Source organism: Bos indicus, chromosome 24, assembly GCF_029378745.1.
Source record: "Bos indicus isolate NIAB-ARS_2022 breed Sahiwal x Tharparkar chromosome 24, NIAB-ARS_B.indTharparkar_mat_pri_1.0, whole genome shotgun sequence".
Lineage (NCBI taxonomy): Eukaryota > Metazoa > Chordata > Mammalia > Artiodactyla > Bovidae > Bos > Bos indicus.
Window position 1 is genome coordinate 8,054,507 of NC_091783.1, and position 25,972 is coordinate 8,080,478.

General features: G+C 39.0%; 1 protein-coding gene across 1 annotated transcript in view; it reads right to left on the reverse strand.

Annotated features, from left to right (window-relative positions):
- DOK6 (docking protein 6) overlaps positions 1 to 25,972 on the reverse strand; it is a 412,757-nt gene that overhangs the window by 232,800 nt on the left and 153,985 nt on the right. The window contains exon 3 of the mRNA XM_019986984.2: positions 9,675 to 9,789. Within this exon, the coding sequence (XP_019842543.2) occupies positions 9,675 to 9,789 (115 nt within the window). The remainder of the gene's footprint in view (positions 1 to 9,674; positions 9,790 to 25,972) is intronic.

Sequence of the window (25,972 nt, forward strand, 5' to 3'; positions counted from 1 at the left end):
AAAACATTTTCTAGAAAGCTTAAAGAAGAAAGTCTTACATATTTTTAAGCTTTTTTTTTTTTTAACTGAGATGAGTTGCCTCTTTAAGAAACATACTCAGTTCTAAGCCTTCATTCAGCACTTCAAATTAAAATTTTTTTCTGAATAAAAATATTCAAACCACTTTTCTGCTTCAAAGATTTCAAAAGTCTGGCACCCAATTATAGATGGCTTGCTATCTCAGAAAGAACAGTTCCATATGACAGAATAACATATGGTACAATTTTGGAGTGACACATCAAAGGTAATAGTCTTTATGTAAATCCTGAAAATAAAGCAAAAGTACATTTTCTTAATGTGCAGGAATAAGGAATGACAATGATGCCTCCCCATCTGATCATTTTCCAGCTGACACCCTGTGGTAATTGTTCATAAAACTTAAAAAATATTTTGTGCAGTCTTGCCTGGAGAGCAGTTAGTTCTAACTTTCTTCAGCTTGATTGACTTTGGGGGAAATCTACTTGGTTCGCTCCAAGAAAGAGCATGAGAGTTGGCTAGGGCTTCACGGTATGAAATGATGGGTAGAGAACCACGCAGAGGCAGCCCCGCAAAGGGGCAGCATGCTGGACCCAAAGACGGAGTGACAGGGTGAGAGAGGGTCCTGACACAGCAGATGGCCAGTCAGCTGAAGCTCATTTTAGTGTGCACAAAGTTCAAAAGTAGGGATCTAAAGAGGGTGAGGGCCTCCCAGGAGGAGCTAGTGGCAAGAAACTCACCTGCTAGTGCAGGAGATGTAAGAGACTCTGGTTCTAGCCCTGGGTTGGGAAGATCCCCTGGAGGAGGAACTGGCAACCCATTCCAGCATTCTTGCCTGGAGAAGCCCATGAGGAGAGCCTGGTGGGCTACAGTCCATGGGGTCAAAAACAGATAGACACAACTGAAGTGACTAAACAAAGGGGTGAAGAGAGGGTGGGATGAATTGAGAGATTAGCACTGACATACATATACTATCATTTGTAAAACAGACAGCTAGTGGGGAGCTGCTGTATAGCACAGGGAGCTCAGCTCGGTGCTCTGGGATGACCTAGAAGGGAGGGGTGGGAGAGGGAGGGAGGCTCAAGAGGAAGGGGATATATGTATACATAGAGCTGATTCATGCTGCAGAATACAGCAGAAACTAATACAATACTGTAAAGCAATTATACTCCAATAAAAATAACTTTTCATTTATCTTAAAAAAAGAAAGTAGGGCCAGGGTGAAACTGAAAAAGCAAACCACTGGAATTGGAACTTAAACAGAAGACTCTAGGGATATGTGTTAGGTTTTATTCTCCAGTTTTCAATTTCTAGAGTTTATCAGTCTTTAGTGAGTAAACCAGGATATGTCAGTATCATACATGTTACACTTAATGGTATATGCTTTTGTTGTTGTTCAGTCTCTAAGTCCTGTCCAGTTCTTTGTGACCCATGGACTGCAGCATACCAGGCTTCCCTGTCCTTCACCATCTCCTGGAGTTTGCTCACACTCATGCCCATTGAGTCAGTGATGCCATCCAGTTATCGCATCCTCTGCTTAATATAACTGTTAATCAGCTTATACATTTTCTTCTCATAACAAACTAACTTGTCTTCATTTTCAATGTCTGAAATCAAAGAACCTCTTTCAGGTGATGGTGTGTAGTCCCATTCACCTTCAGGCAGTTCAGCTGCACAGTCGTGTCCGACTTTTTGAGACCCCATGGACTGCAGCACGCCGTGGGGTCGCAAAGAGTTGGACACGACTGAGCGATTGAACTGACTGAAGGTGAATGGGACTAATGCAGTCATCTTAAATGGCATCAACTCACCTCAGCCACAATTCTGGTGTCTACGAAGGGACTGCTCTGGACTGAATCTATAAGACCACCCCACTTATCTCCATTACACATCAGTACCTTGACACTGTAGTGTAATAAGTCATTAAATTTTGCTTAAACCAATTCTATCTCTGATTTGTTAACTAGCGTACCAACCTTATAAAACCATGTCCAAATTTTACAAGATGCACATAGTCTTGTTATGAGAGGGTGCAACTGCAGGTTTGGCGTTTTTATTCCATGTGAGTCTGAAGGAGCATTAAAAATTCAAAGTCTCATTACACTGTCACTGCTACACAGCATATACTTTCTCTAAAGAAATAACTTGAAGACCGCAACACATTTCAGATCACATAGGGCCACTAGCTTCTGTTTTTTTAATCACTTCTTCCAAATCTCATAGCAGGATAGCTACGAACCAGATGGTTATAAATGGGCAATTCTATTCTGCAGTGACTGAGTCAGCTAGAAATATAAGTTGTGACAACTTCATTCAAGTTGTCTTTTGTATCGAACAATCGATAAACCAAAAAGTCTCCCATTATCCCCAAAGTAAATAGACTGCTCATAAAAGAGCTTTCCTGACATCACTTGAACCTGAAGAAGTATATTTATCCACAGACCATGTGACTGAGCAGCTGCAGGGAACTTTTTTCTAATGTCACACCCTAATTTGACTTCTTAAAGTGTTAGTCACTCCATCATGTCTGACTCTTTGCGACCCCATGCACTGTAGCCCACCAGGATCCTCTGTCCATGGGATTTTACAGGGAAGAATACTGGAGTGGGTTGCCATTTCCTTCTCCAGCTGCTGCTGCTGCTGCTGCTGAGTCGTTTCAGTCATGTCCGACTCTGTGCGACCCCATAGATGGCAGCCCACCAGGCTCCGCCATCCCTGGGATTCTCCAGGCAAGAACACTGGAGTGGGTTGCCATTTCTTTCTCTAATGCATAAAAGTGAAAAGTGAAAGGGAAGTCGCTCAGTCGTGTCCAACTCTTCGCAACTCCATGGACTGTGGCCCACCAGGCTCCTCCATCCATGGGATTTTCCAGACAAGAGTACTGGAGTGGGTGGCCATTGCCTTCTCCAGCAGATCTTCCTAAACCAGGGATCGAACCTGAGTCTCCTGCATTGCAGGCAGATTCTTTACCATCTGAGCCACCAGGGAATTTGACTACTTAAATGCAAAACAATTGATATCTTCCTTCTAACTGGATAAATACCAGCTATTATTTTAAGCTATGCAAACCAGATTTTAACAACTGAAAGTCATATTTGACTATGAACTGAACAATCATCAGAATTTGTTAGTTGTTGTACTAGCTTACTTTTATCAAATTAAATTTAATACTACAAACTTGAAAACTTCTATAACTTGGGGGCCATACTTGAGGTATAGAACCTTTTTGAGGAGACTTTCCTTCATTCTTAAGCAGAAATTGAACCCTATAATATTATTATCCTATTATTATAACTGCAATTTAATTACTATTAAGTAATCTACATGGTTCAAAGGAGTTCTTAATCAGAAAAGGGGAATTTAGAAAAATCAAATAAAAAACATTTTTGGTAGAATAACACACACATATTTTATTATAATATTAATGAATAGTAATTGGACTTTTAGTAGTCCAAGAACATATTTTACTCCAGTGCGTCTAAACCTTTAATGCAGATGTGTAACCAGTTCATTTCTAATGTTCACAGCTCCAATGCCACAGGTGGGAGGCAATACAGGTTTTGCAACTACATATACAATAAAAATGTTAGTCAAAAATGGCTTAAACGTGTGCCTACTGCCTGTCAATCTAAATTTAAGAATGATTTTTGACTACATCCCTTTTGGACTTATTTGTGGGAGGAAAGAGTACTGGAAACCTGAGAAGCAGAAAAAATCATAGAAAATCCTCTGGAAAAAGATGTCTTCTTAAAACAGTATAAAATATAAGATACAGGTATATTTTACTGACAAATATAAAGAATTACAGGGAAAGACGTTATTTTAAAATATAATATTTTCTTAGAAAGAAAGCTATAGGATTTGGAAAATACAATGTGAATAAACTGAAACAGGTATTAACTGATATCCAGGTATTCTAGGTACAAGGTATTACTTGTGAAAAAAATTTTAAAATTTTAATGATAAATATATCAATATATTGGATTTGGGTTTTACACAAATATTTTTCATTTTATTGTGGGAGAATTTATTCAATTATGAATATTCCATTATATATTATGAATGAGAGAAATTATAAAAATAACTGTATTACAGAATAAACTCAATGCTTCAAGTAATTAGGAAATTAACTAGGTTGTTTAGAATTTAAATATTATTTGTTTTAAATAAAGGAGATAACTTTTTTTTCCAAATGAGATAACTTTTCAGATTTTCATATACTGACAAAGACATAGCTGAGTTGCTTTTTCCTTTTCTCTTTTCCTTAATGAAGATAACAGAAACTATTACCCAACCTCTGGGTTTCCAACATTTAAGCAATCTGCTTATTCACTGGAAGGACTGATGCTGAGCTGAAACTCTGATGCTTTGGCCACCTGATGCTAAGAGCTGACTCATTTGAAAAGACCCTGATGCTGGGAAAGATTGAAGGAGGGAAGAGAAGGGGACGACAGAGGATGAGATGGTTGGATGGCATCACTGACTCAATGGACATGAGTTTCAGTAAGCTCCGGGAGTTGGTGATGGACAGCGAAGCCTGGTGGGCTGCAGTCCATGGGTTTGCAAAGAGTCAGAGACGACTGAGCGACTGAATAGAACTGAAGCAATCTGCTCCATTAGTCACTAGGAAATGAACATACTCCAAAAAAATAAGAATGAGCAAAGGCTCTCTCTTCAGGGAATAGCAAATGCAGAAATTTTCATTTGTATTCAAGACTGTATTACTCACAGTAGTTACAGCAGACCTGGTGGGCCGTGGTGATTTGCACACACACCCAGGACACTGATCACCATCCCCCACTCACCATCACAACACAGAGCAATCTGTTACTTGGCAATATAAGCAATTTTTTCCCATGGGGCAGTCAAATTAATCTCTCAAACTTGTTTTGAAAAAGGAGAATGATAAACATATCATGATAACAAAACTCAAGTATAAATTTTACTCATTGACTAATTCAACAAATGTTCCTTAGCATGGTGGTGGGGGAATTTTTGTGGCGTGGGGGAGAAAGACACCAGAGTCATGTTTTCATTGAGGTTAAAATCCCACAGAGCAGAGAGATTCTGAACAGAGTACATGAAATCCAAGTTCCACTGCTGTGGGGGCAGGAGGCATGCCATCCTAAGCTGAGGGTGGAAGGAAATGGGGCGGTAACTGGGTGAAGTGTGTGTGAGGGTTCACTAGGCTGGGGGAGCCCGTGCAGGGACCACAGGTTAGGAAGGGCCAAGACGCCCATATGACTGAGTGCACACGTGTCTCTGTGCTCGTGAATCATACACAGGCTGCACAGGTACACATTTAGATTTATTTTTGTTGCTTGTTGTGATTACTGTCAGTTTCTTTATAGAATATTAGGATATACCACTTCCTATTTCTGCAATGCTCTCTCTACTCTGTTTTTAACTTAAAAATACATCATCATCTAGATGGCTGGTGGGAAACTGCTATGTAACACAGGGAGCCCAGCCTGGCACTCTGTGATGACTTGGAGGGGTGGGATGCGGGGAGGGGAGGGAGGCTCACAAGGGAGGGGACATATATAATTATGCATGGCTTGCATTGTTGTAAGGCAGAAACCACCACAGCATTGTAAAGCAACTTTCTACCAATTAAAATATAAATGAAAAAATATATCATAGATGACCTTACAGATAACTGATATAGATCTAATATTTTATTGCAAATTTTACTGAGATAATTGTAGATTCACACACAGTAGTAAGAAATACTACACAGAGATCCTGCGTATATTTTGCCTGCTTTCCTGCAGTGTACTTTGCAAAAGTATACAACATCATAACCAGGAGGCTAACGTTGGAAGACCACTGATTTTATTCAGATTTCCTCAGTTTTACTTGTGTGTGTATGAAGTCTGACACAATTGATCACTCGTGTGGGTTTGTGTGTGCACCACCATCATCGAGATAACCACTCAGTTCCAACAGAAGCTCATGTCACCCTTTTATGACCACACAGTCCTGCTCTCCGCACACCCAACCCCATCCCTAACCTCTGGCAACTAAAATGTCCTGCATTTGTAAAATGCTTCCTTTCACAGATGCTGTATAAATGAAAACACAAAGTGTATAATCTTTTGGGACTGACTTTTCTTCACTGGGCATAATTCACTTGAGATTCCTCCAGATTGCTATATGTATCAAATGTTTGCTCCTTTTTACTGTTGAGGAGTTCATGGGGTCGGTATACCACAGTTTGTTGAAGCATCTCTGGGCTCTTTCCAGTTTTGGACTATTATGAATAAAGCTATTATGAGCACTTTTTGTACAGGTGTGCGTGTGTGTGTGGAGTATGTTTTTTTTTTTTCTTCCTGAGATACATGTTCAAGAGTGAAATTGCTGGATTGTGTATAAATTACATATTTAATTTTATAAGAAGCTGCCACCCATTTTCCAGGGTGGCTGTACCACATGACATTCCTACCAGCAACGTATGAGTGATCCAGTGTTCCTGAAACCATACGAGCATTCAGTGGTCTCACTAATTTTTTTTTTTTTTTTTAGCCATTTAGACAGATGCATAGTGTTGTTTCCTTATGGTCTAATTTGCATTTCCCTGATGACTAACTTTTCAAAAACTTCATGGCTACATTCACATATGCATGTGCCTGTGCTAAGTCACTTCAGTCGTGTCTGATTCTTGTGACCCCATAGACTGTAGCCCGCCAGGCTCCTCCGCCCATGAAATTCTCCAGGCAAGAATACTGGAGTGGGTTACCATGCCCTCCTCCAGGAGATCTTCCCGACTCAGGGACAGAACCCATCTCCTATGTCCGCTGCATTGGCAGGCAGATTCTTTACCATTGCGCCACCTGGAGCCCTCACATATGCATAATTTCATACAAATGGGACAGTCTGTATGCTGGATATTTTTCTCTGTTCGCTGTATTTTCTCACTTTTCCTTTTTGCTTGCTGATTTTACCCATCTTCCTTTCTATTCCACTTCATTATCATCTCCTCTCACCTAGAGAATGCTTGTGAAGACCCACACTCTTTCTCTCACTTTTTCTTTTACCAAATGTGATTATTCAGTACATACTTCTCTGCTGGTTGTTTTGCCTGAAGAACTACACTTCACAAAATGCCTTTAAGTTAATTGGGTTATTTAGAATTCTTTCCAGTGATTGTATAATATTTCATGATAAGGATATACTATGATTTATTCAACAATTTTCTTGATAGGCATTCAGCAATTTTGTTATCATTACACATAATGTATAATACACCAAATATGTTCCCCAAAAGGTTCACTGAGTCAAGGGTATACATGTTTACAACAGCAGTTGTCAGTTTTCTTGAAAAAATAATTGAAACAATTCACATTCCCACTAGCCATTATGACAATACAATTTTATCTGCACTTTCATTCCAAATAAATGTGAGAGCTCTTTTTAATCTTGACTTTAATCTTGTTATTTTGATTTTCACAACTCTAACTGCTTTTCAGTGTAGTCTGTTTCCATATAATTTTGTCATTTTAATAAAAGACATAGACTACTGCATCTTAGTATCTATCTAAAAAACATAACTTCCAAGGAAAAGTACTCAAATTCCTTATCAGTTTTTAAGTACTTCCTTTTTTCCCACTGGCATGCCATGAAGTTAAGACAATTTAAAAAAACTGTGCCATGACTTTTTAAACATTTTTACTACCATCTAAAAGCAGACTGTTACATTTACATATTAAAAATGGTTTAAAAAATAATACCCTCAAATTAATCATAATTTAAGCTAGCTGAAAACTCTCTGCAAGAATTGCACACAAAAGCGTTCTTCACTTTTACACTTAGATCTTGCCTCAGCCTCACTGTCAGGAAACTCTTCTCTTGGAATTTAAGGCCATTTTCTTTGAGTGAAGAGACCTTCATTTCTCAAAATTCTACCATGAATCCACCACCAATGACAAAGTATTTAAAATCTTCCAATTTCAGACTTGGGGTTTACAGCTGTGAGCCTAAATTTCAGAATTATGGCAGAAACCAACACAATGTAAAGCAACTGTTCCCCAGTTAATAATAAATAAATTAAAATAAAAAAATAAATTTCAGAATTATGTAGAAACATGATTCAATATCCTTATCTGAAATAATAGCCTCCAGTATGGTCTCTGTACCCAAAACGCAACTCAGGACAATTAAAAACTGTAAAACAACAGTGAAAATTGAAACATACAAACAACAGAGAAAATGATCTTTTATCTGTTTTGGAAAACTAGTTTTCTGGGAGTTATTAGATTTAATCTAAGACATTATTTAAGAGCTCAGAGAAAACTGAAGTGATCAAGTAGCAAGACAGTGAACAAGAAGGCACAGATATTAATATATGATTACTAATGGATATTAATATATGACACCAGCAAGGCTGGGACAGGTTCTATTATCACATGGGGATTTATATTACCAGAAAGACTTCTATTCAACCACCACAAAAGTCAATTCTAAATGATGAAATGAGGTCAGATGGCAAGTGAAGAAAGTATATAAAAAGGATAAAGGCATTCAAGGAAAGGGAACACTTTGACACATTCTAATTCAATTTAGCAAAACTAAGATACGTGTAGGTGAGTAGGTGTGAGCAATTTATTTAGGCAAAGTGACCTTATCAGTCTTGAATAATATAATCCAGTAATAAGTACACCTATAAACTTTAACCGTAAATACAGAAGGTTTACTACCTTTTAAAAGTTACTTAACAAAGCATCTCCTAAAAGACTTAACCATTATTTTAAATTCACATCTTTCAAAGACTTAGTGCTTTCTGCGTCCATCCAGTATAAAATGAAAACACCATTCCATTGAGAAAAATCTTTAAAAAACTATAATAAGCCAACTAATACATTATACAGTACAGGGATTCCAGGGCTTCTCTGGTGGCTCAGCTGGTAAAGAATCCACCTGCAATGGGGGAGACCTGGGTTCAATCCCTGGGTTGGGAAGATCCCTTGGAGAAGGGAATGGCTACCCACTCCAGTATTCCAGCCCAGAGAATTCCTATGACTGTATAGTCCATGGGGTCACAAAGAGTCGGACACGACTGAGCGTGAGTGTGAGAAAGTTTCACTTTCACTTTTCACAGGGATTCCAAAATGAGAAACACTGTGAGTTCCAATGATTAACTGCCTAGTGTCTCAATAATGTCAGAGTGCTTTATGAACTGGGATGCTAAAATTCAATCTGAAATGTACTTAACTTGTAATACTAAGGATCCATGAAAGCAACCAATTGCTCACAGGTCTGCTCTGGAGTGTCTAGGGACCGTGGCTGTGCCCCTGTGCCACACTCTTACACAGTTAACGCCTTACCAACTGCCTCCAATGGCACTTGGCAAGAACCAGAACACATGTCAGGAGCTTGCTCTAACAAAGACCCCCACAGGCATTGTTTGCTTAATTCTCCAAGCTTGAATGGAAACCTCAGAAGTCAGACCACCTGGGAACAAAATCCAGACACAGCCAGATAATAAACAGGCACTGATAACATCTGTAGCAACAGAGAGACCAAGCTTACTAACAGTCTTCCACAGCACATTCTCACCACGATAAGCCATGCAGTTCATAGGTGGATCTTAATGCATCTGGGCTATTGTCTCAGAAGCAGCTCCAGGTCTTCAAGCTGGAGACAGGGCTGTGATTACTTACCTGATTCACAGGCAAATGTCTTTGACGTTTCATCATGAAAGATAATTGCCACTGCATGCTTCTTTGTCTCTCGAGGCAGCCTGGTTATGTTTTTGATGTTGTGCAGTTCAGTTACCTTGAACAAAAAAACATTTTTAACTTAGCATACAGTACATGTTCTATGCTGGGTGCTCACACAAAATGATCCATTATTATTGTCCTAAGTCACTTTCCAATGGATATTTTTACTTGTTTCTAATTAACAGGAATCAAATACCATGCAGAATGAAAACAAAAAACTTTTTCGATGCCATCAACTGTGGTTATTTGCTTTGCTCAATTTTGAAAGAGTCTAAAAATTATGTAGAAGAATAACTCTGAAAGCAAGGACTCCTGTGTTTTTTTAAAAATTGCATCTTTTACAAACAATAGCCAGTATGGCACACAGAAGATTCTCAATAAATTTGCATTAAATATTTATTGGATTTAACATCTCAACTGTCTCCTAAAACCCACTCATCATGCAAGTCCCTGGTAGAAATGCAGTCTAACTGACACCTGTCAATCAGCAGACTGTGGCTCTAAAATTCTGGAAACATTACATATAAACAATGAACTTCCTTCCCAGCCCAAACCACACAGTGTTCACGGACCCTTATATTCCTGCTCGCCACCCGGTTCTCTCACCAAGGCTCATTCGTGATTTATGGACCCAGGTTAACAACTCTACTCCTTTGGCAACTAATAATTTTATTGAACAAGTATTTTAGCTCTCAATTGTATGGGTACAAGGCTTTCTGCTGTAACTTGTGCATTTTTATTTCTCTCCACAGTCCCTAGAAATGAGCAGTTTGTCTACTTCCTCACTTACTCTGCAAATACAACTTTACAATAATAATATTGTGTGAGTTCATTTCCAAAATGCACTTCTCAACATGCTACTTCAGTATTTCTTCTAACAAAAGATCCAACAGGTTCGTTTTCATTTCCATCTATATAAATACTTAAAAACTTCTCTTTAAGTTTCTTTGACCTATGTGCTATTGAGAAATACATTGTTCACTCTCCAAGTATTTCAGAATTTTCTAGCTATTTTCTATTACTGGTTTCTAGTTTCACTGCATTCTAGTTTAATTTCATATAGTAGAGAGAAGGTACGCTACAGTTTCCGTTTTTTTTTAAATTGGTTATGTTCTATAGCCCAAACTACTGTTCAAACTACCGCACAATTGCACTCATCTCACACGCTAGTAAAGTAATGCTCAAAATTCTCCAAGCCAGGCTTCAGCAATACGTGAACGGTGAACTTCCAGATATTCAAGCTGGTTTTAGAAAAGGCAGAGGAACCAGAGATCAAATTGCCAACATCCGCTGGATCATTGAAAAAGCAAGAGAATTCCAGAAAGCCATCTATTTCTGCTTTATTGACTATGCCAAAGTCTTTGATTGTGTGGATCACAATAAACTGTGGAAAATTCTGAAAGAGATGGGATTACCAGACCACATGACCTGCCTCTTGAGAAACCTGTATGCACATCAGGAAGCAACAGTTAGAACTGGACATGGAACAACAGACTGGTTCCAAATAGGAAAAGGAGTACATCAAGGCTGTATATTGTCACCCTGCTTATTTAACTTTTATGCAGAGTACATCTTGAGAAACGCTGGGCTGGAGGAAGCACAAGTGGGAATCAAGATTGCCAAGAGAAATATCAATAACCTCAGATATGCAGATGACACCACCCTTATGGCAGAAAGGAAGAACTTAAGAGCCTCTTGATGAAAGTGACGGAGGAGAGTGAAAAAGTTGGCTTAAAGCTCAACATTCAGAAAACTAAGATCATGGCATCTGGTCCCATCACTTCATGGCAAATACATGGGAAAACAGTGGAAACAGGGGCTGACTTTATTTTTCTGGGCTCCAAAATCACTGCAGATGGTGACTGCAGCCATGAAATTAAAAGATGCTTACTCCTTGGAAGGGAAGTTTTCACCAACCTAGAAAACATATTAAAAAGCAGAGACATTACTTTGTCAAAAAAGGCCCATCTAGGCAAGGCTGTGGTTTTTCCAGTAGTCATGTATGGATCAGAGAAGGCAATGGCACCCCACTCCAGTACTGTTGCCTGGAAAATCCCATGGATGGAGGAGTCTGGTGGGCTACAGTCCATGGGGTCGCTAAGAGTCAGACATGACTGAGCGACTTCACTTTCACTTTTCACTTTCATGCATTGGAGAAGGAAATGGCAACCCACTTCAGTTTTCTTGCCTTGAGAATCCCAGGCATGGGGGAGCCTGGTAGGCTGCCGTCTATGGGGTCACACAGAGTTGGACACGACTGAAGTGACTTAGCAGCAGCAGCAGCAGTGGCATGTATGGATATGAGAGTTGGACTATAAAGAAAGCTGAGCGCCGAAGAATTGATGCTTTTGAACTGTGGTGTTGGAGAAGACTCTTGAGAGTCCCTTGGACTGCAAGGAAATCCAACCAGTCCATCCTAAAGGAGATCAGTCCTGGGTGTTCATTGGAAGGACTGATGTTGAAGCTGAAACTCCAATACTTTGGCCACCTTATGCGAAAAGCTGATTCATTGGAAAACACCCTGATGCTGGGAAAGATTGAGGGCAGAAGGAGAAGGGGAGGACAGATGATGAGGTGGTTGGATGGCATCACTGACTCAATGGACATAGGTTTGGGTGGACTCTGGGAGATGGTGATGGACAGGGAGGCCTGGTGTGCTGCGGTTCATGGGGCTGCAAAGAGTCGGACATGACTAAGCGACTGAACTGAACTATGGCCCAGAACATGATGCATCCTGGTAAGAGTTCCATGTGAGCTGAGAAGAGTGTGTATTCTGCTGTTTGATGACATACATGTCCATTACATCTAGTTAATTGATGGTGGTGTTGAGTTCACTTATGTCTTCACTGATTTTCTGCCTGTTGGATCTGTCTACTTCTGAGCGAGGGGGGTTGAAGATGCTAACTATGACAGTAAGTGCATCTATTCCCCTCGTTCTATCAGTTTCTGCCTTATGTCGTTTATTGATCTGTTGTCAGGTGCACCCAGATATTATGTCTTCTTGTAGGACTGACAAATTTATCAATATGTAATACTTAATAAAAACCCTTGCTTTGTAGTCTGTTTGTCTGAAATTAAAACTTACTCTTGTTTTCTTTCGATTAATGTTAGTATAGCATATCTGAAGAGGAACTAAAGAGCCTCTTGATGAAGGTGAAAGAGGAGAATGAAAAAGCTGGCTTAAAACTAAACATTCAAAAAACTAAGGTAATGGCATCTGGTCCCATCAATTCATGGCAAATATATGGGGAAAAAGTAGAAGCAGTGACAGATTTTATTTTCTTGGGCTCCAAAGTTGCTGCACACAGTGATTGCAGCCATGAAATTAAAAGTCACTTGCTCCTTGGAAGGAAAGCTATGACAAACCCCAGTGTTTTAAAAAGCAGAGATTCCTCTTTTTGACAAAGATACATAGGGTCAAACCCATGGTTTTTCCAGTAGTCATGGACAGATGTGAGTCAGTCACTTCAGTCGCTCAGTCATGTCCAACTCTTTGCAACCCCATGGACTGCAGCACGCCAGGCCTACCTGTCCATCACCAACACCCGGAGCTTACACAAACTGATGTCCATCAAGTCGGTGATGTCATCCAACTATCTCATGCTCTGTCGTGCCCTTCTCCTAATGCCTCCAATCTTTCCCAGCATCAGGGTCTTATCTAATGAGTCAGTTCTTCACATCAGGTGGCCAAGGTATTGGAATTTCAGCTTCAGCATCAGTCCTCCCAATGAATATTCAGGACTAATTTCCTTTAGGATTGACTGGTTGGATCTCCTTCCAGTCCAAGGGACTCTCAAGAGTCTTCTCCAACACCACAGTTCAAAAGCATCAATTCTTCAGTGCTCAGCTTTCTTTATAGTCCAACTCTTATATCCATACATAACTACTGGAAAAACCATAGCTTTGATTAGACAGACCTTTGTTGCAAAGTAATGTCTCTGCTTTTTAATAAGCTGTATAGGTTGATCACAGTTTTTCTTCCAAGGAGAAAATGTCTTTTAATTTTATGGCTGCATTCACCATCTGCAGTGATTTTGGAGCCCAAAAAGTAAAGTTTCTCACTGTTTCCATTGTTTCTCCAACTATTTGCCATGAAGTGATGGGACTGGATGCCATGATCTTATTTTTCTGAATATTTTAAGCCAACTTTTGGGCTTAGTTTTAAGCCAATTTTTTCACTCTACTCTTTCACTTTCATCAAGAGGCTCTTTAGTTCTTCTTCTCTTTCTGACATAAGGGTGGTGTCATCTCCATATCTGAGGTTATTGATATTTCTCCTGGCAAACCTGATTTCAATTTGTGCTACTCTGCATATAAGTTAAATAAGCAGGGTGACAATATACAGCCTTGGTGTACTCCTTTCCCGATTTAGAACCAGTCTGTTCCATGTCCAGTTCTAACTGTTGCTTCTTGACCTGCATATAGATTTCTCAGGAGGCAGGTCAGGTGGCCTAGTATTCCCATCTCTTGAAGAATTTTCCACAGTTTCTTGTGATCCAAATAGTCAAAGGCTGTGGCATAGTCAATAAGCAGAAGTAGATGTTTTTATGGAACTCTCGCTTTTTTGATAATCAAACAAATGTTGGCAATTTGATCTCTGGTTCCTCTGCCTTTTCTAAATCCAGCTTGAACATCTGGAAGTTCATGGTTCATGTACTTGACTTGGAGAATTTTGAGCATTACTTTGCTAGTGTTTGAGATGAGTGCAATTGTGCAGTAGTTTGAACATTTTTTGGCATTGCCTTTCTTTGGGATTGAAATGAAATCTGACCTTTTCCAGTCCTGTGGCCACTGCTGTGTTTTCCAACTTTGTTGGCATATTGAGTATAGCACTTTCACAGCATCAAATTTTAGGATTTGAAATAGCTCAACTGGAATTCTATCACCTCCACTAGCTTTGTCGCAGTGATGCTTCCCAAGGCCCACTTGACTTTGCATTTCAGGATGTTTGGCTCAACGTCAGTGATCACACCATTGTGGTTAACTGGGTCATGAAGATCTTTTTTTGTACAGTTCTTCTGTGTATTCTTGCCACCTTAAGGATTCTTGCCATCTCACAGATATAAGAGTTGGACCACAAAGACGACTGAGTGCTGAAGAATTGATGCTTTTGAACTGTGGTGCTGGAGAAGAGTCTTGAGAGTTCTTTGGACTGCAAGGAGATCAAACAAGTTGATCCTAAAGGAAATCAACCCTGAATATCCACTGAAAGGACTGATGCTGAAGGTGAGGCTCCAATACTTGGCCATGTGATATGAAGAGCTGACGGATTAGTTAGAAAAGACTCTGATGATGGGAAAGATTGAAGGCAGAATGAGAAGAAGGCAGCAGAAGATGAGACGGTTTGACAGCACCACCGACTAAATGGACATAAATTTGGGCAAATTCTGGGAGATAGTAAAGGACAGGGAAGCCTGGTATGTTGCAGTCCATCAGGTCAAAAGAGCTGCATGTGGCTCAGTGACTGAATAACAACAAAGTATGATTTTCTATATCCACATATTTTAAATTTATAGATGTCTTTACATTTATGGTGGGTTTCTTTATGATAGTGTATGGTTGCATCTTGTTTGATCCACTCTGACAATCCTCATCTTTTAATTGGTGCATTTAAGCCATTGATATTCAAAGTAAATATCGGTGTAACTGGACTAATATATAGAATATTTGTACCTGTTTTCTATTTCTTGTCCCTCTTCTCTGTTTCTATTTTATCTTTCACTCTTTTTTCTGTCTTTTGTGGTTTTAATTGTGAATTTTACATGATTCCATTCTTCCTCCTTTCTAACATGTCAGCTATACCTTTTTTTTTTTTACTTTTTTAGTTGCTGCCCTAGAGTATGAAATATAAATTTACAGCTAATGCAATTCCAAACCACACTATATCAAACTACACATATATCAGAGATATATACATATATCAGAGATATATACATATATATCTACTTATCATATATATATATATATTTATAAATGTATACAAAATCAAATACATTGTTGTTGATGCTATTTTGAACAAACTGTCACCTGTTAGATCAATTAAGAATAAGAAAAAATGAAACTTTTTTATCTCCACTCACACCTTTTTGATGTTTTTCCTTTCTTTATATAGATCTGAGTATCTAACCTACATTATTATTTTCTCTAAAGAAATAATTTTAACATTTTTTACAAAGTCAGTCTTACCAGCAATAAATTCAATTTTGTTTGAAAAAGTCAATTTCTATTTCACTTTTAAAGATAATTTTACAGGGCATATGGAACTCTAGGTTGATGGATATTTTTCATCTTAAAACATTAAATATAGTTAGCTCTTGATATCTTAGGGTTCCACATCGTCAGATTTGACCAACCTTGGATTGGGTACTACTTTTACGATCCACGGTTGATTGAATCCGAGGATGTGGGACCCGCAGATATGAGACTCAGCTGTGCTTGCTATTTTATGTAAGGGTTTTAGGCATCCATGGATTTTGGTATCCGTGGAGGATATTGGAACTGACTCTCCATTAGATACCAAAAGATGTCTGTGTTTCACTCTAATCTGTTGCTTGTATAGTTTCTGAGGGAAAGGTAAATGTAATTCCTCTTTGCTCCTCTATGGAGAAGGTGATTTTTCCTCTCTCTAGTTTCTTTCAGGATTTTTTCCTTGATTCTCCATAGTTGAAAATGCCTAGGTATACTTTTCATTCATTTCTTTTTTTTTTTTTTGTGGGGAGCAGTAATCCTGCTTGGGGTTCACTGAGATTCCTGGATCTGTAGTTTTGTGTCTGACATTGATCTGGGGAAATTGTTAGTTATCATTGGTAGAATTTTTCTTTCTTTCTTCTCATGCTGGTACTTCCATTGTGGATATATTATACCTTTTATAGATGTCCCAACAGTGCTTGAGTATTGGTTTTATTTTTACTGTTTCAGTCTCTGTTCTCTCTGCTTTTCAGCTCTGGAGGTGTCTTTTTATTTTTTTACTTATGGCTGTTCTGGGTCTTTGTTGCTGCACAGGCTTTTCTCTAGTTGCAGCAAGTGGAGGCTACTCTCCAGTTGCCCTGCAGGAGCTGCTCACTGCGGCGGCTCCTCTTGTTTGCAGCACAGGGTCTAGGGCACAGGCTTCAGCGGCTGCAGCACATGGGCTCAGTGGTTGCAGCTCCCGGGCTCTAAAACACAGGCTCAACAGTTGTGGAGCACAGGCTCATCTCCTCAGCATGTGGGATTCTTCCAGATCTGGGATTGAACTCATGTCTCCTGCACTGGCAGGTGGGTTCTTTACCACTGGGCCACCAGGGAACCCTGGAAGTTTCTACTGAGACATCCTCAAGCTTGTAGATTCTTTCATAAGCCATGTCCAGTGTTTACACATTCATCAAAGGCATCCTTCATTTCTGTTACAGTATTTTCTTTTTGGTTCTTTAGACGTTCTGTCTCTCTTCTGACAGTTCCCATCTGTTCTTCATACTGTCTACTTTATCCATTAGCACCCTTAGGGCAGCAATCATAGTTGTTTTAAAGTCCTGGTCTGATCATTTCAACTACCCTGCCTTTTCTGATTTTGATGTTCCATCTGTCTCTTCAAATTGTATATTTTGAAGAGATATTTTCAAATATCTTTGAAATACTATTGGTATTTTACCTTTTGGTAATGCCTTGTAATTTTTTCTTGGTAGTCATTGATTTTTTTTTTTTTTTTGGTAATATTTCCTTTTAAAATCTGTAATGATGTGGACTTCTAGCCTCATAAAATAACAAGCTTATCACTCAAGGTTGTTGTGCAGTCTGTCCAGAGGGGCCCTTATGGTCTCTGTCACAATAAATTTACAGTCTATAGTCTACATGCTGGAAAAATTATTTTAATATTTAGAAAATATTTATTTTTCTCTCTCCTTGTCATTATCTCACTTAACATACAAAACTAAAATTGGTAAGGTAAGTGATTTCAAGTTAAATAAACTAAAAATGGTTTGCTTCATATATATCATGTATAAAAACACCTACATATGTGTATATATGCATTCATATGTGCATTTATACATATACTATATCTATTTATTTATTTATCTAAAAAAAACTCATTTTCTCTTCCACGGAAGAAAAATTAGGCACTAGTATCTTAAAGTGTCAGATCCTGGGGAGAAAGATGAGAATTTTTTTGGAACAATGATTTGTATATTATATTTGAAGTACATTAAAGCATACTCTCAACAATAAACTCTTAAATTTTTAAATCATTTGATGATTGATTCAAGTAATAGTTAACCCAAATTTTATTCTAAAATAGTAGATTAAAGATATTTTAAAAAGAGACATTATTTCCAAGTGTTATTAATTTTAAATAAGAAAATGATCTTACTAAAATTAAGTAGTCTAAAAGCAATGAAGATCATGTGTTGCCTAAGAACAGATACTATCCATGTTAGGTGAGTATAAAAGTGATATGCCACTATATAAGATATATTATATATACTATCAAGTTGTGCCAAACAATATCATAAATACATTTATTATTCTGCTCCAAGGCCTTTTCCAAATATTTTTATTTACAAATATAAAAGAATATTGGAACTAATATTGTGTAGGACATCTTTTTTTCACCTCATAGCAAAAAATCAACAGAGCAAATTAATAAACAGCCTAGCAAAATGCAGCAAGCACTAGAGATTTTCTAACTTTTGTGCCTCAGGCAATCTGACAAACAATGTAGTTCAAACGAAGTGTTTGCTCTTCTGTAAAATTCACATTTAGAGATGCAGAGAAGCTCTTCAAGCAGACATGGTTACAGTGGTTTCCGCAACAGTGTGAGGCTTTCTGTTGATCAGTAGTGCGATGCTACCCACTTCAGTGTGTGCCCTAACAAACTGAAGTGATACCAGGAAGCAGAGCACTCACGGGGGCATAAAATCTCACCTCTCAGATTGTCTTGGTTAGGAAGTTCAAGAGTTCTGTTAGATTACAAAATGTTACAAAATCATACCGGAAGATTTTCTAAGGACTTGGTATACCTTTGGAATTTGCACGTATGCATGCTCAGTCGCTTCAGTTGTGTCCGACTCTGCGACTTTATGAACTGTAGCCCGCTAGGCTCCTCTATCCATGGGGATTCTCCAGACAAGAATACTGGAGTCGGATGCTATGCCCTCCTCCAAGGGATCTTCACAACCCAGGGATCGAATCTGCATCTCTTATGTCTCCTGGATTGGCAGGTGGGTTCTCTACAGTTAGCACCACCTCAGAAACCCCTTAGAATCTGATATATCTTTAATTTAAAATATATTTTAAAAATATTTAGAATCATAGCAATTCAGGTCAAGATATATCTGAATCTCTTGTCCTCACTTTTCACTTTCAGTACTAAATGATTTTATGACCCAGTACAAAACTGTTTGCATTTTCTTAGAGGAAGGTAATTTTTAAAATAATATCTTTAAATGCTTTAAAATAAAAAATATTTTTATTGGTCTACAACCTAACAGTGTGACATAAAACTGTGAACTTATTATTGAGTGTGAAATCCCTGTGTGCATGCTAAGTCACTTCAGCCCTGTCTGATTCTTTGCGCCCCCATGGGCTGCAGCCCACCAGGCTCCTCTGTGGGATTTTCCAGGCCAGAATACTGGAGTGGGTTGCTACGTGTTTCTCCAGGGGATCTTCCAGATCCAAGGACTGAACCCATGTCTCCTGCATTGGCAGGCGAATTCTTTACCACTAGCACCACCAAATCCTAGAGCATTTCAATAATATGTATCTATAAATTATTACATCATTTAATAATCCAACCCATATTTCTGAAATGTTAATTTTTTATATTGCTCTAGTAGGACAAAACATTAGTTTAATAAGAAGGCATTAAAATAATTAAATATGATATTAGCAGAATTTAATTAAAGGAAAAATTACTTGAAAATAATTCAGGTTGTTCAAGTCTAAGTCAATAAATGCCATAGTCAATAATTTAAAATACTGAGGTCTAGTAAGTGTGCGTAGGTATATAGAAACAGCATGTTGTACACTTTAAATATATACAATTTTAATTTTATTATTTTAAAAAGAATACAGTAACTGGACTTTCTTGGTTACTCAGTAGGAAAGATTTTTGCCTGCAATACAGAAGACGCAGTTTTGATCCCTGGGTCGGGAAGCTCCCCTGAAAGAGGAAATGGCAAACCCTCTCCAGTATTCTTGCCTTGGAAATTCCTTGGACAGAGGAGTCTGGTGGGCTACGGTCTATGGAGAGTTGGACACAACTTAGCGACTAAACAACAACCTTGTTTGGAGCCACTGCCTTGATTCCTGCTGCAGTTTTACCTATTATTGCCTTTGCTCTAAAACAAAGTGAAAATAACAAGTAATATGTTAGTGTTATGATGAAAAGAGTGCTGTCTGCGTGGACAATTCTGAGGTCCACTGTTCCAAACACAGGCTTCTCTCGAGCCCACAACACCTGCTCTGTCCTGAAACTCTGCCAATGTCTATTTCACACACACTCCCCTTACCCCTACTCCACAACTTCACTATTGCTCTTTCTCATCTCAACTATTTCCATTTGTTTTTCCATCTGCCTTCATACCCTTCATCTTCCATTGTCTTGTTCACACTGGTTTTAGACTTATATTTTTAACCCAAACGTTTTATCATGCCCCTTCATTTATCGTGCCTTCAGTCAGTTAGTCAGTGTTAGACGCTAAGTCATGTCTGACACTTTGCGACAACTGTAGCCTGCCACGCTCCCCTGTCTGTGGCATTCTCCAGGCCAGAATACTGGAGTGGGTGGCCATTTCCTTCTCCAGGGGCTCTTAACCCAGGGATCGAAACTGGGTCTCCTGCATCGCAGGCAGATTCTTTACCGTCTGAGCCACAAGGCATTAAAACCATTTAATTACACCTTAAAATTAAGTTCTCACTCTTTAGCAAGGACTTGATGACTTTAATGACTCAGTTCCTTCCTGGAAATTGAATCTCATCTTTGTCTACATTAACCTTGAACACAAGTTAGTGTCCAGCCATGTACAAAGTCTTTCAGTTGTTTTGAATAGAAATGTGCTCTTTAAACGTGATGCTAAAGCTGAAGCTCCAATACTTTGGGCCACATGATGTGAAGAGCTGACTTATTAGAAAAGACCCTGATGCTCAGAAAGATTGAGGCCAGGAGGAGAAGGGGGCGACAGAGGATGAGATGGTTAGATAGCATCACCGATTTAATGGACACGAATTTGAGCAAACTCCAGAGATAGTGGAGGACAGAGGAGCCTGGCGTGCTGCAGTTTATGAGCTTGCAGAGAGTCGGACATGACTTAGCAACGGTAAAACAACATTCAAAGGTTACAGAGTCTTTTACAGAATAATCTTCTTGGAGCTTCCTTCAGCTTCCTATCAAGCTCACAATCATTTGTCAAGACCAACAAGCCTCCCTTAACCTTCCCTGAATGACTCATGCACAGTTAATAGCCTGTTGCTGACGGTGGTCGTAGGTGGCGTTCCTCAAGCCCTTGACAGTGTGATCTGAATTCAGATGGCTTCCTGACTCATTATGCAATCTGGTTGTGTTTGTACAGTGGACTCAGTAAGTAAATTATTGAGTTGTTCCTTTATTAATTCATGTCATTTATTTATCAATTCTCTACATAACTGGACTTCTATATAGGGTTTTTTTTTTTCATTTTAAATATATGCTTTTCACAGTGAAGACCAGTAGACGCCTATTAAGTGATTGGCTCTTTCATATCTGATGAGAAAAGAAAAGATTAAAGATAAAGAAAAGGGTAGCATACAGCTGCACTGGGCTATATGTTCTGAAATGAAGGGCATACTTCTGTGTATCACTTAATAAGACCAAACAAAAGAGAAGCTGCTTCACTTGCAGATGAAAATAGTTCATTAGATTTTAGTCACTCTACCATTACTTAGTTTGTAGAACTTTCAGGAGGAATCTGATATGGGCTGAAGGGCATAGTGATATTTTCTCCAATTAAGCCCAAGTTTTTCAGAGGGGTCTTCTTTGCATACTTAGCAAAGTTCAGTTCAGTTCAGTTCAGTTCAGTCACTCAGTCGTGTCCGACTCTTTGCGACCCCATGAATTGCAGCACGCCAGGCCTCCTTGTCCATCACCAACTCCCGGAGTTCACTCAGACTCACGTCCATTGAGTCGGTGATGCCATCCAGCCATCTCATCCTCTGTCGTCCCCTTCTCCTCCTGCCCCCAATCCCTCCCAGCATCAGAGTCTTTTCCAATGAGTCAACTCTTCGCATGAGGTGGCAAAGTACTGGAGTTTCAGCTTTAGCATCATTCCTTCCAAAGAAATCCCAGGGCTGATCTCCTTCAGAATGGACTGGTTGGATCTCCTTGCAGTCCAAGGGACTCTCAAGAGTCTTCTCCAACACCACAGTTCAAAAGCATCGATTCTTCGGTGCTCAGCTTTCTTCACAGTCCAACTCTGACTGTATGACATGTATGACATCCATACATGACCACAGTCCAACTCTGACTGTATGACAGGTATGACATCCATACATGACCACAGGAAAAACCACAGCATTGACTAGACGGATCTTTGTTGGCAGAGTAATGTCTCTGCTTTGGAATATGCTATCTAGGTTGGTCACAACTTTCCTTTCAAGGAGTAACTGTCTTTTAATTTCATGGCTGCAGTCACCATCTGTAGTGATTTTTGAGAACAGAAAAATAAAGTCAGCCACTGTTTCTACTGTTTCCCCATCTATTTCCCATGAAGTGATAGGACCAGATGCCATGATCTTAGTTTTCTGAATGTTGAGCTTTAAGCCAACTTTTCACTCTCCACTTTCACTTTCAACAAGAGGCTTTTTAGTTCCTCTTCACTTTCTGCCATAAGGGTGGTGTCATCTGCACATCTGAGGTTATTGATATTTCTCCCGGCAATCTTGATTCCAGCTTGTGCTTCGTCCAGCCCAGTGTTTCTCATGATGTACTCTGCATAGAAGTTAAATAAGTAGGGTGACAATATACAGGCTTGACGTACTCCTTTTCCTATTTGGAACCAGTCTGTTGTTCCATGTCCAGTTCTAACTGTTGTTTCCTGACCTGCATACAGGTTTCTCAGAAGGCAGGTCAGGTGGTTGGGTATGCCCATCTCTTTCAGGATTTTCCACAGTTTATTGTGATCCACACAAAGGCTTTGGCATAGTCAGGAAAGCAAAAATAGATGTTTTTCTTGAACTCTCTTGCTTTTTCGATGATCCAGCAGATGTTGGCAATTTGATCTCTGATTCCTCTGCCTTTTCTAAAACCAGCTTGAACATCAGGAAGTTCACGGTTCACATATTGCTGAAGCCTGGCTTGGAGAATTTTGAGCATTACTTTACTAGCGTGTGAGATGAGTGTAATTGTGTGGTAGTTTGAGCATTCTTAGGCATTGCCTTTCTTTCAGATTGGAATGAAAACTGACCTTTTCCAGTCCTGTGGCCACTGCTGAGTTTTCCAAATTTGCTGGCATATTGAGTGCAGCACTTTCACAGCATCATCTTTCAGGATTTGAAATAGCTCAACTGGAATTCTATCACCTCCATTAGCTTTGTTCATAGTGATGCTTTCTAAGGCCCACTTGACTTCACATTCCATGATGTCTGGCTTTAGGTGAGTTATCACACCATCGTGATTATCTTGGTCATGAAGATCTTTTTTGAACAGCAAAGTTAGGATGAACAAATTAAGGTTAATTGTAAAATGTAAAAATCACCATACTATTATGTTATATATCTTTCCCCTTAGACTAACTGTGGATATTAAGCTATTCACATTCAACACAGGTTTAACTCACAAGCATAAAACAAATTTTCACTAATTAGTATAAGATAAATAACTGAAAAATCCTGTTTGGTCAATTTTTTTTTAAATTTTAAAGTATCTCATCAGTTAACTGTCATGAAAATTGAGATTAGATACTGCCTATTGAGGCATTCAATTTCTTTCTTTAAAGATAATTATATTTTGAAAAGTTAAAGAACTTAACTTTCAGATTTTTTTCAAGTATATTCAAATGAGCCAGAATACAAACTGCACTCTTCTTTCTTATTAATCTTACTAATAATTCTTATCTCTCCTGACATTTTACTAATCTCCTATGGTTGTTTTAATTAGGTCAGAGTTTTTATTTTTGGGAATAAACACTTTAGAAGATAGTTTAATAAAATTCTCTTCATTAGGATAGAGAATATTGATTTTCCAGTAAGAGAAAAAGGTGAAAAACGTACTAAAGTTTTAGATTATTTCTATTATTACATATCAATCTCTTTTGAAAGCCCAAATCCTAAGTGTTCATAATTATAATTTAATTATTGGTGTTACCCTATATATTGTATGCTTTAATATTCTGGTCACAATATTTGAATAGAAAGTGTATAATTGCTTCCTTCCAAAACTTTTCTATCTATTTTCCAATAGCTGCTTCCTTACATTTATCTATCACTGAAAAATATGAAATGTGTACCACTGAAAAAATCAATATAACTCATTTTTTAAGCTCCTTGTGACACGCTTTCATGTTTACTGTGTGACAACACCAACAGGTTCATAATCAATAATCACAAGTTCTGTTGTCAGCTGGCACAGTGGTAAAGAATCCGCCTGCCAATGCAGGAGACACAAGAGACAGATTTGATCCTTGGGTCGGGAAGATCCTCTGGAGAGGGAAATGGCAACCCACTCCGGTATTCTTGCCTGGAAAATCCCGTGGACAGAGAAGCCTGGTGCACTACAGTCCACAGGGTCACAAAGAGCCAGACACACCTGAGCTTGCACATGCCACTCAAATATTAAGCTATATTGTGAAATGCATCTTCTAGAGAAAATGATTATGGATAAAATTACACTAGAATTGGAATTAATCACCGTTGCTGTCCACTCAGCATCCAGTCCCAGCTCCTTCATTCCGAACAGAATCTGATTTTGTTCGTTGTGTGCCCCTATGTCACGTGACCCAAGTACCCCGGCAGGCATTGCTCACTTTCAATGTCATGGTAGAATCTGTTATTCCTAGGGTTATAATCTCCTTGCTCATGATTAGTTTAAGAAAGACAATATGACCTAAATATAACCAGTGTCTTGTGCATAGAAGTCTTCTGGTGGCTTCAGAGAAATGTTTTCTAATCTGGAGGTAACTGCCAGATGAATTTAGCCCCTTCTCCGGGGGATGCTGTGTTGTCTGGGTGTCACAATTCAGAGATGCTACAGCTATCATTCTAGTAGACTGAAGATGAGGGCAACCATACAAATGGCAGAGCAGAGACAGGAAAGAGAGGAAAAAAAAAGAACGCACGTCCTTAATTTTCATTCCTGAGCAAGAATGAAGAATGAACCTACCCTGGAGCCATTTTCTTTTTCTGGACATGCTGTAATATGTGAGCATGCTTGTCTTTAAGTTGTTTGAATTGGGGATTCTGATGCTGGGAGGGATTGGAGGCAGGAGGAGAAGGGGACGACAGAGGATGAGATGGCTGGATGGCATCACTGACTCGATGGACGTGAGTCTCAGTGAACTCCGGGAGTTGGTGATGGACAGGGAGGCCTGGTGTGCTGCAATTCATTGGGTTGCAAAGAGTCAGACATGACTGAGGGACTGAACTGAACTGTTGCTTTCAACCAAAATCATTCTAACTTAACAACACTGAGAGCTGAGCTGCCCTCACTTCACCAAAGGAAACGGCTGTCCTCTTGGGGTGGCCAGCACAAGCTAGAGTGATGACCAGAACCTGATCACACCTTCTGTTTCTCACACTGGTGCTCTTTCCACCAGTTTATGCGATAGCTACTGCTCTGAAATCCATGCTATTTAATAATGGCAAACAATGGCTAATGGGGACGTCATCACAGGAAGGAGAATTCAACTACAAAAAAGCCTCAGAGTGCAGGGAGGATGAAAGGTATCCCAGGAAACTCTTTATGTTATTACTCCAAAATTATTTTGAAGTTGTCTATTACAGAAAAACAAAACAACAACAACAACAAAAAACAAAAAGAAAATCTATTTTCAGGGCTAAGAAATGTAGAACATCAGTAAAAGGAAAAATAAGCACTAAACAGGAAATCTCTATAGCTCTTTCCTCCCTCCTCCCTCCCGCCAGCCCCCATCCTGGTCTCTCTCTCAACATGTTTCACTGACTCTAAAAACAAAAAGGCATGAAACCACTCTGTCAGCTCTAGCATCATTCTCCCTCTGAGAGGCAGAGCTTTGCTACACAGATACTAGCAGAGACACCACAGCTTCTAGGACTTC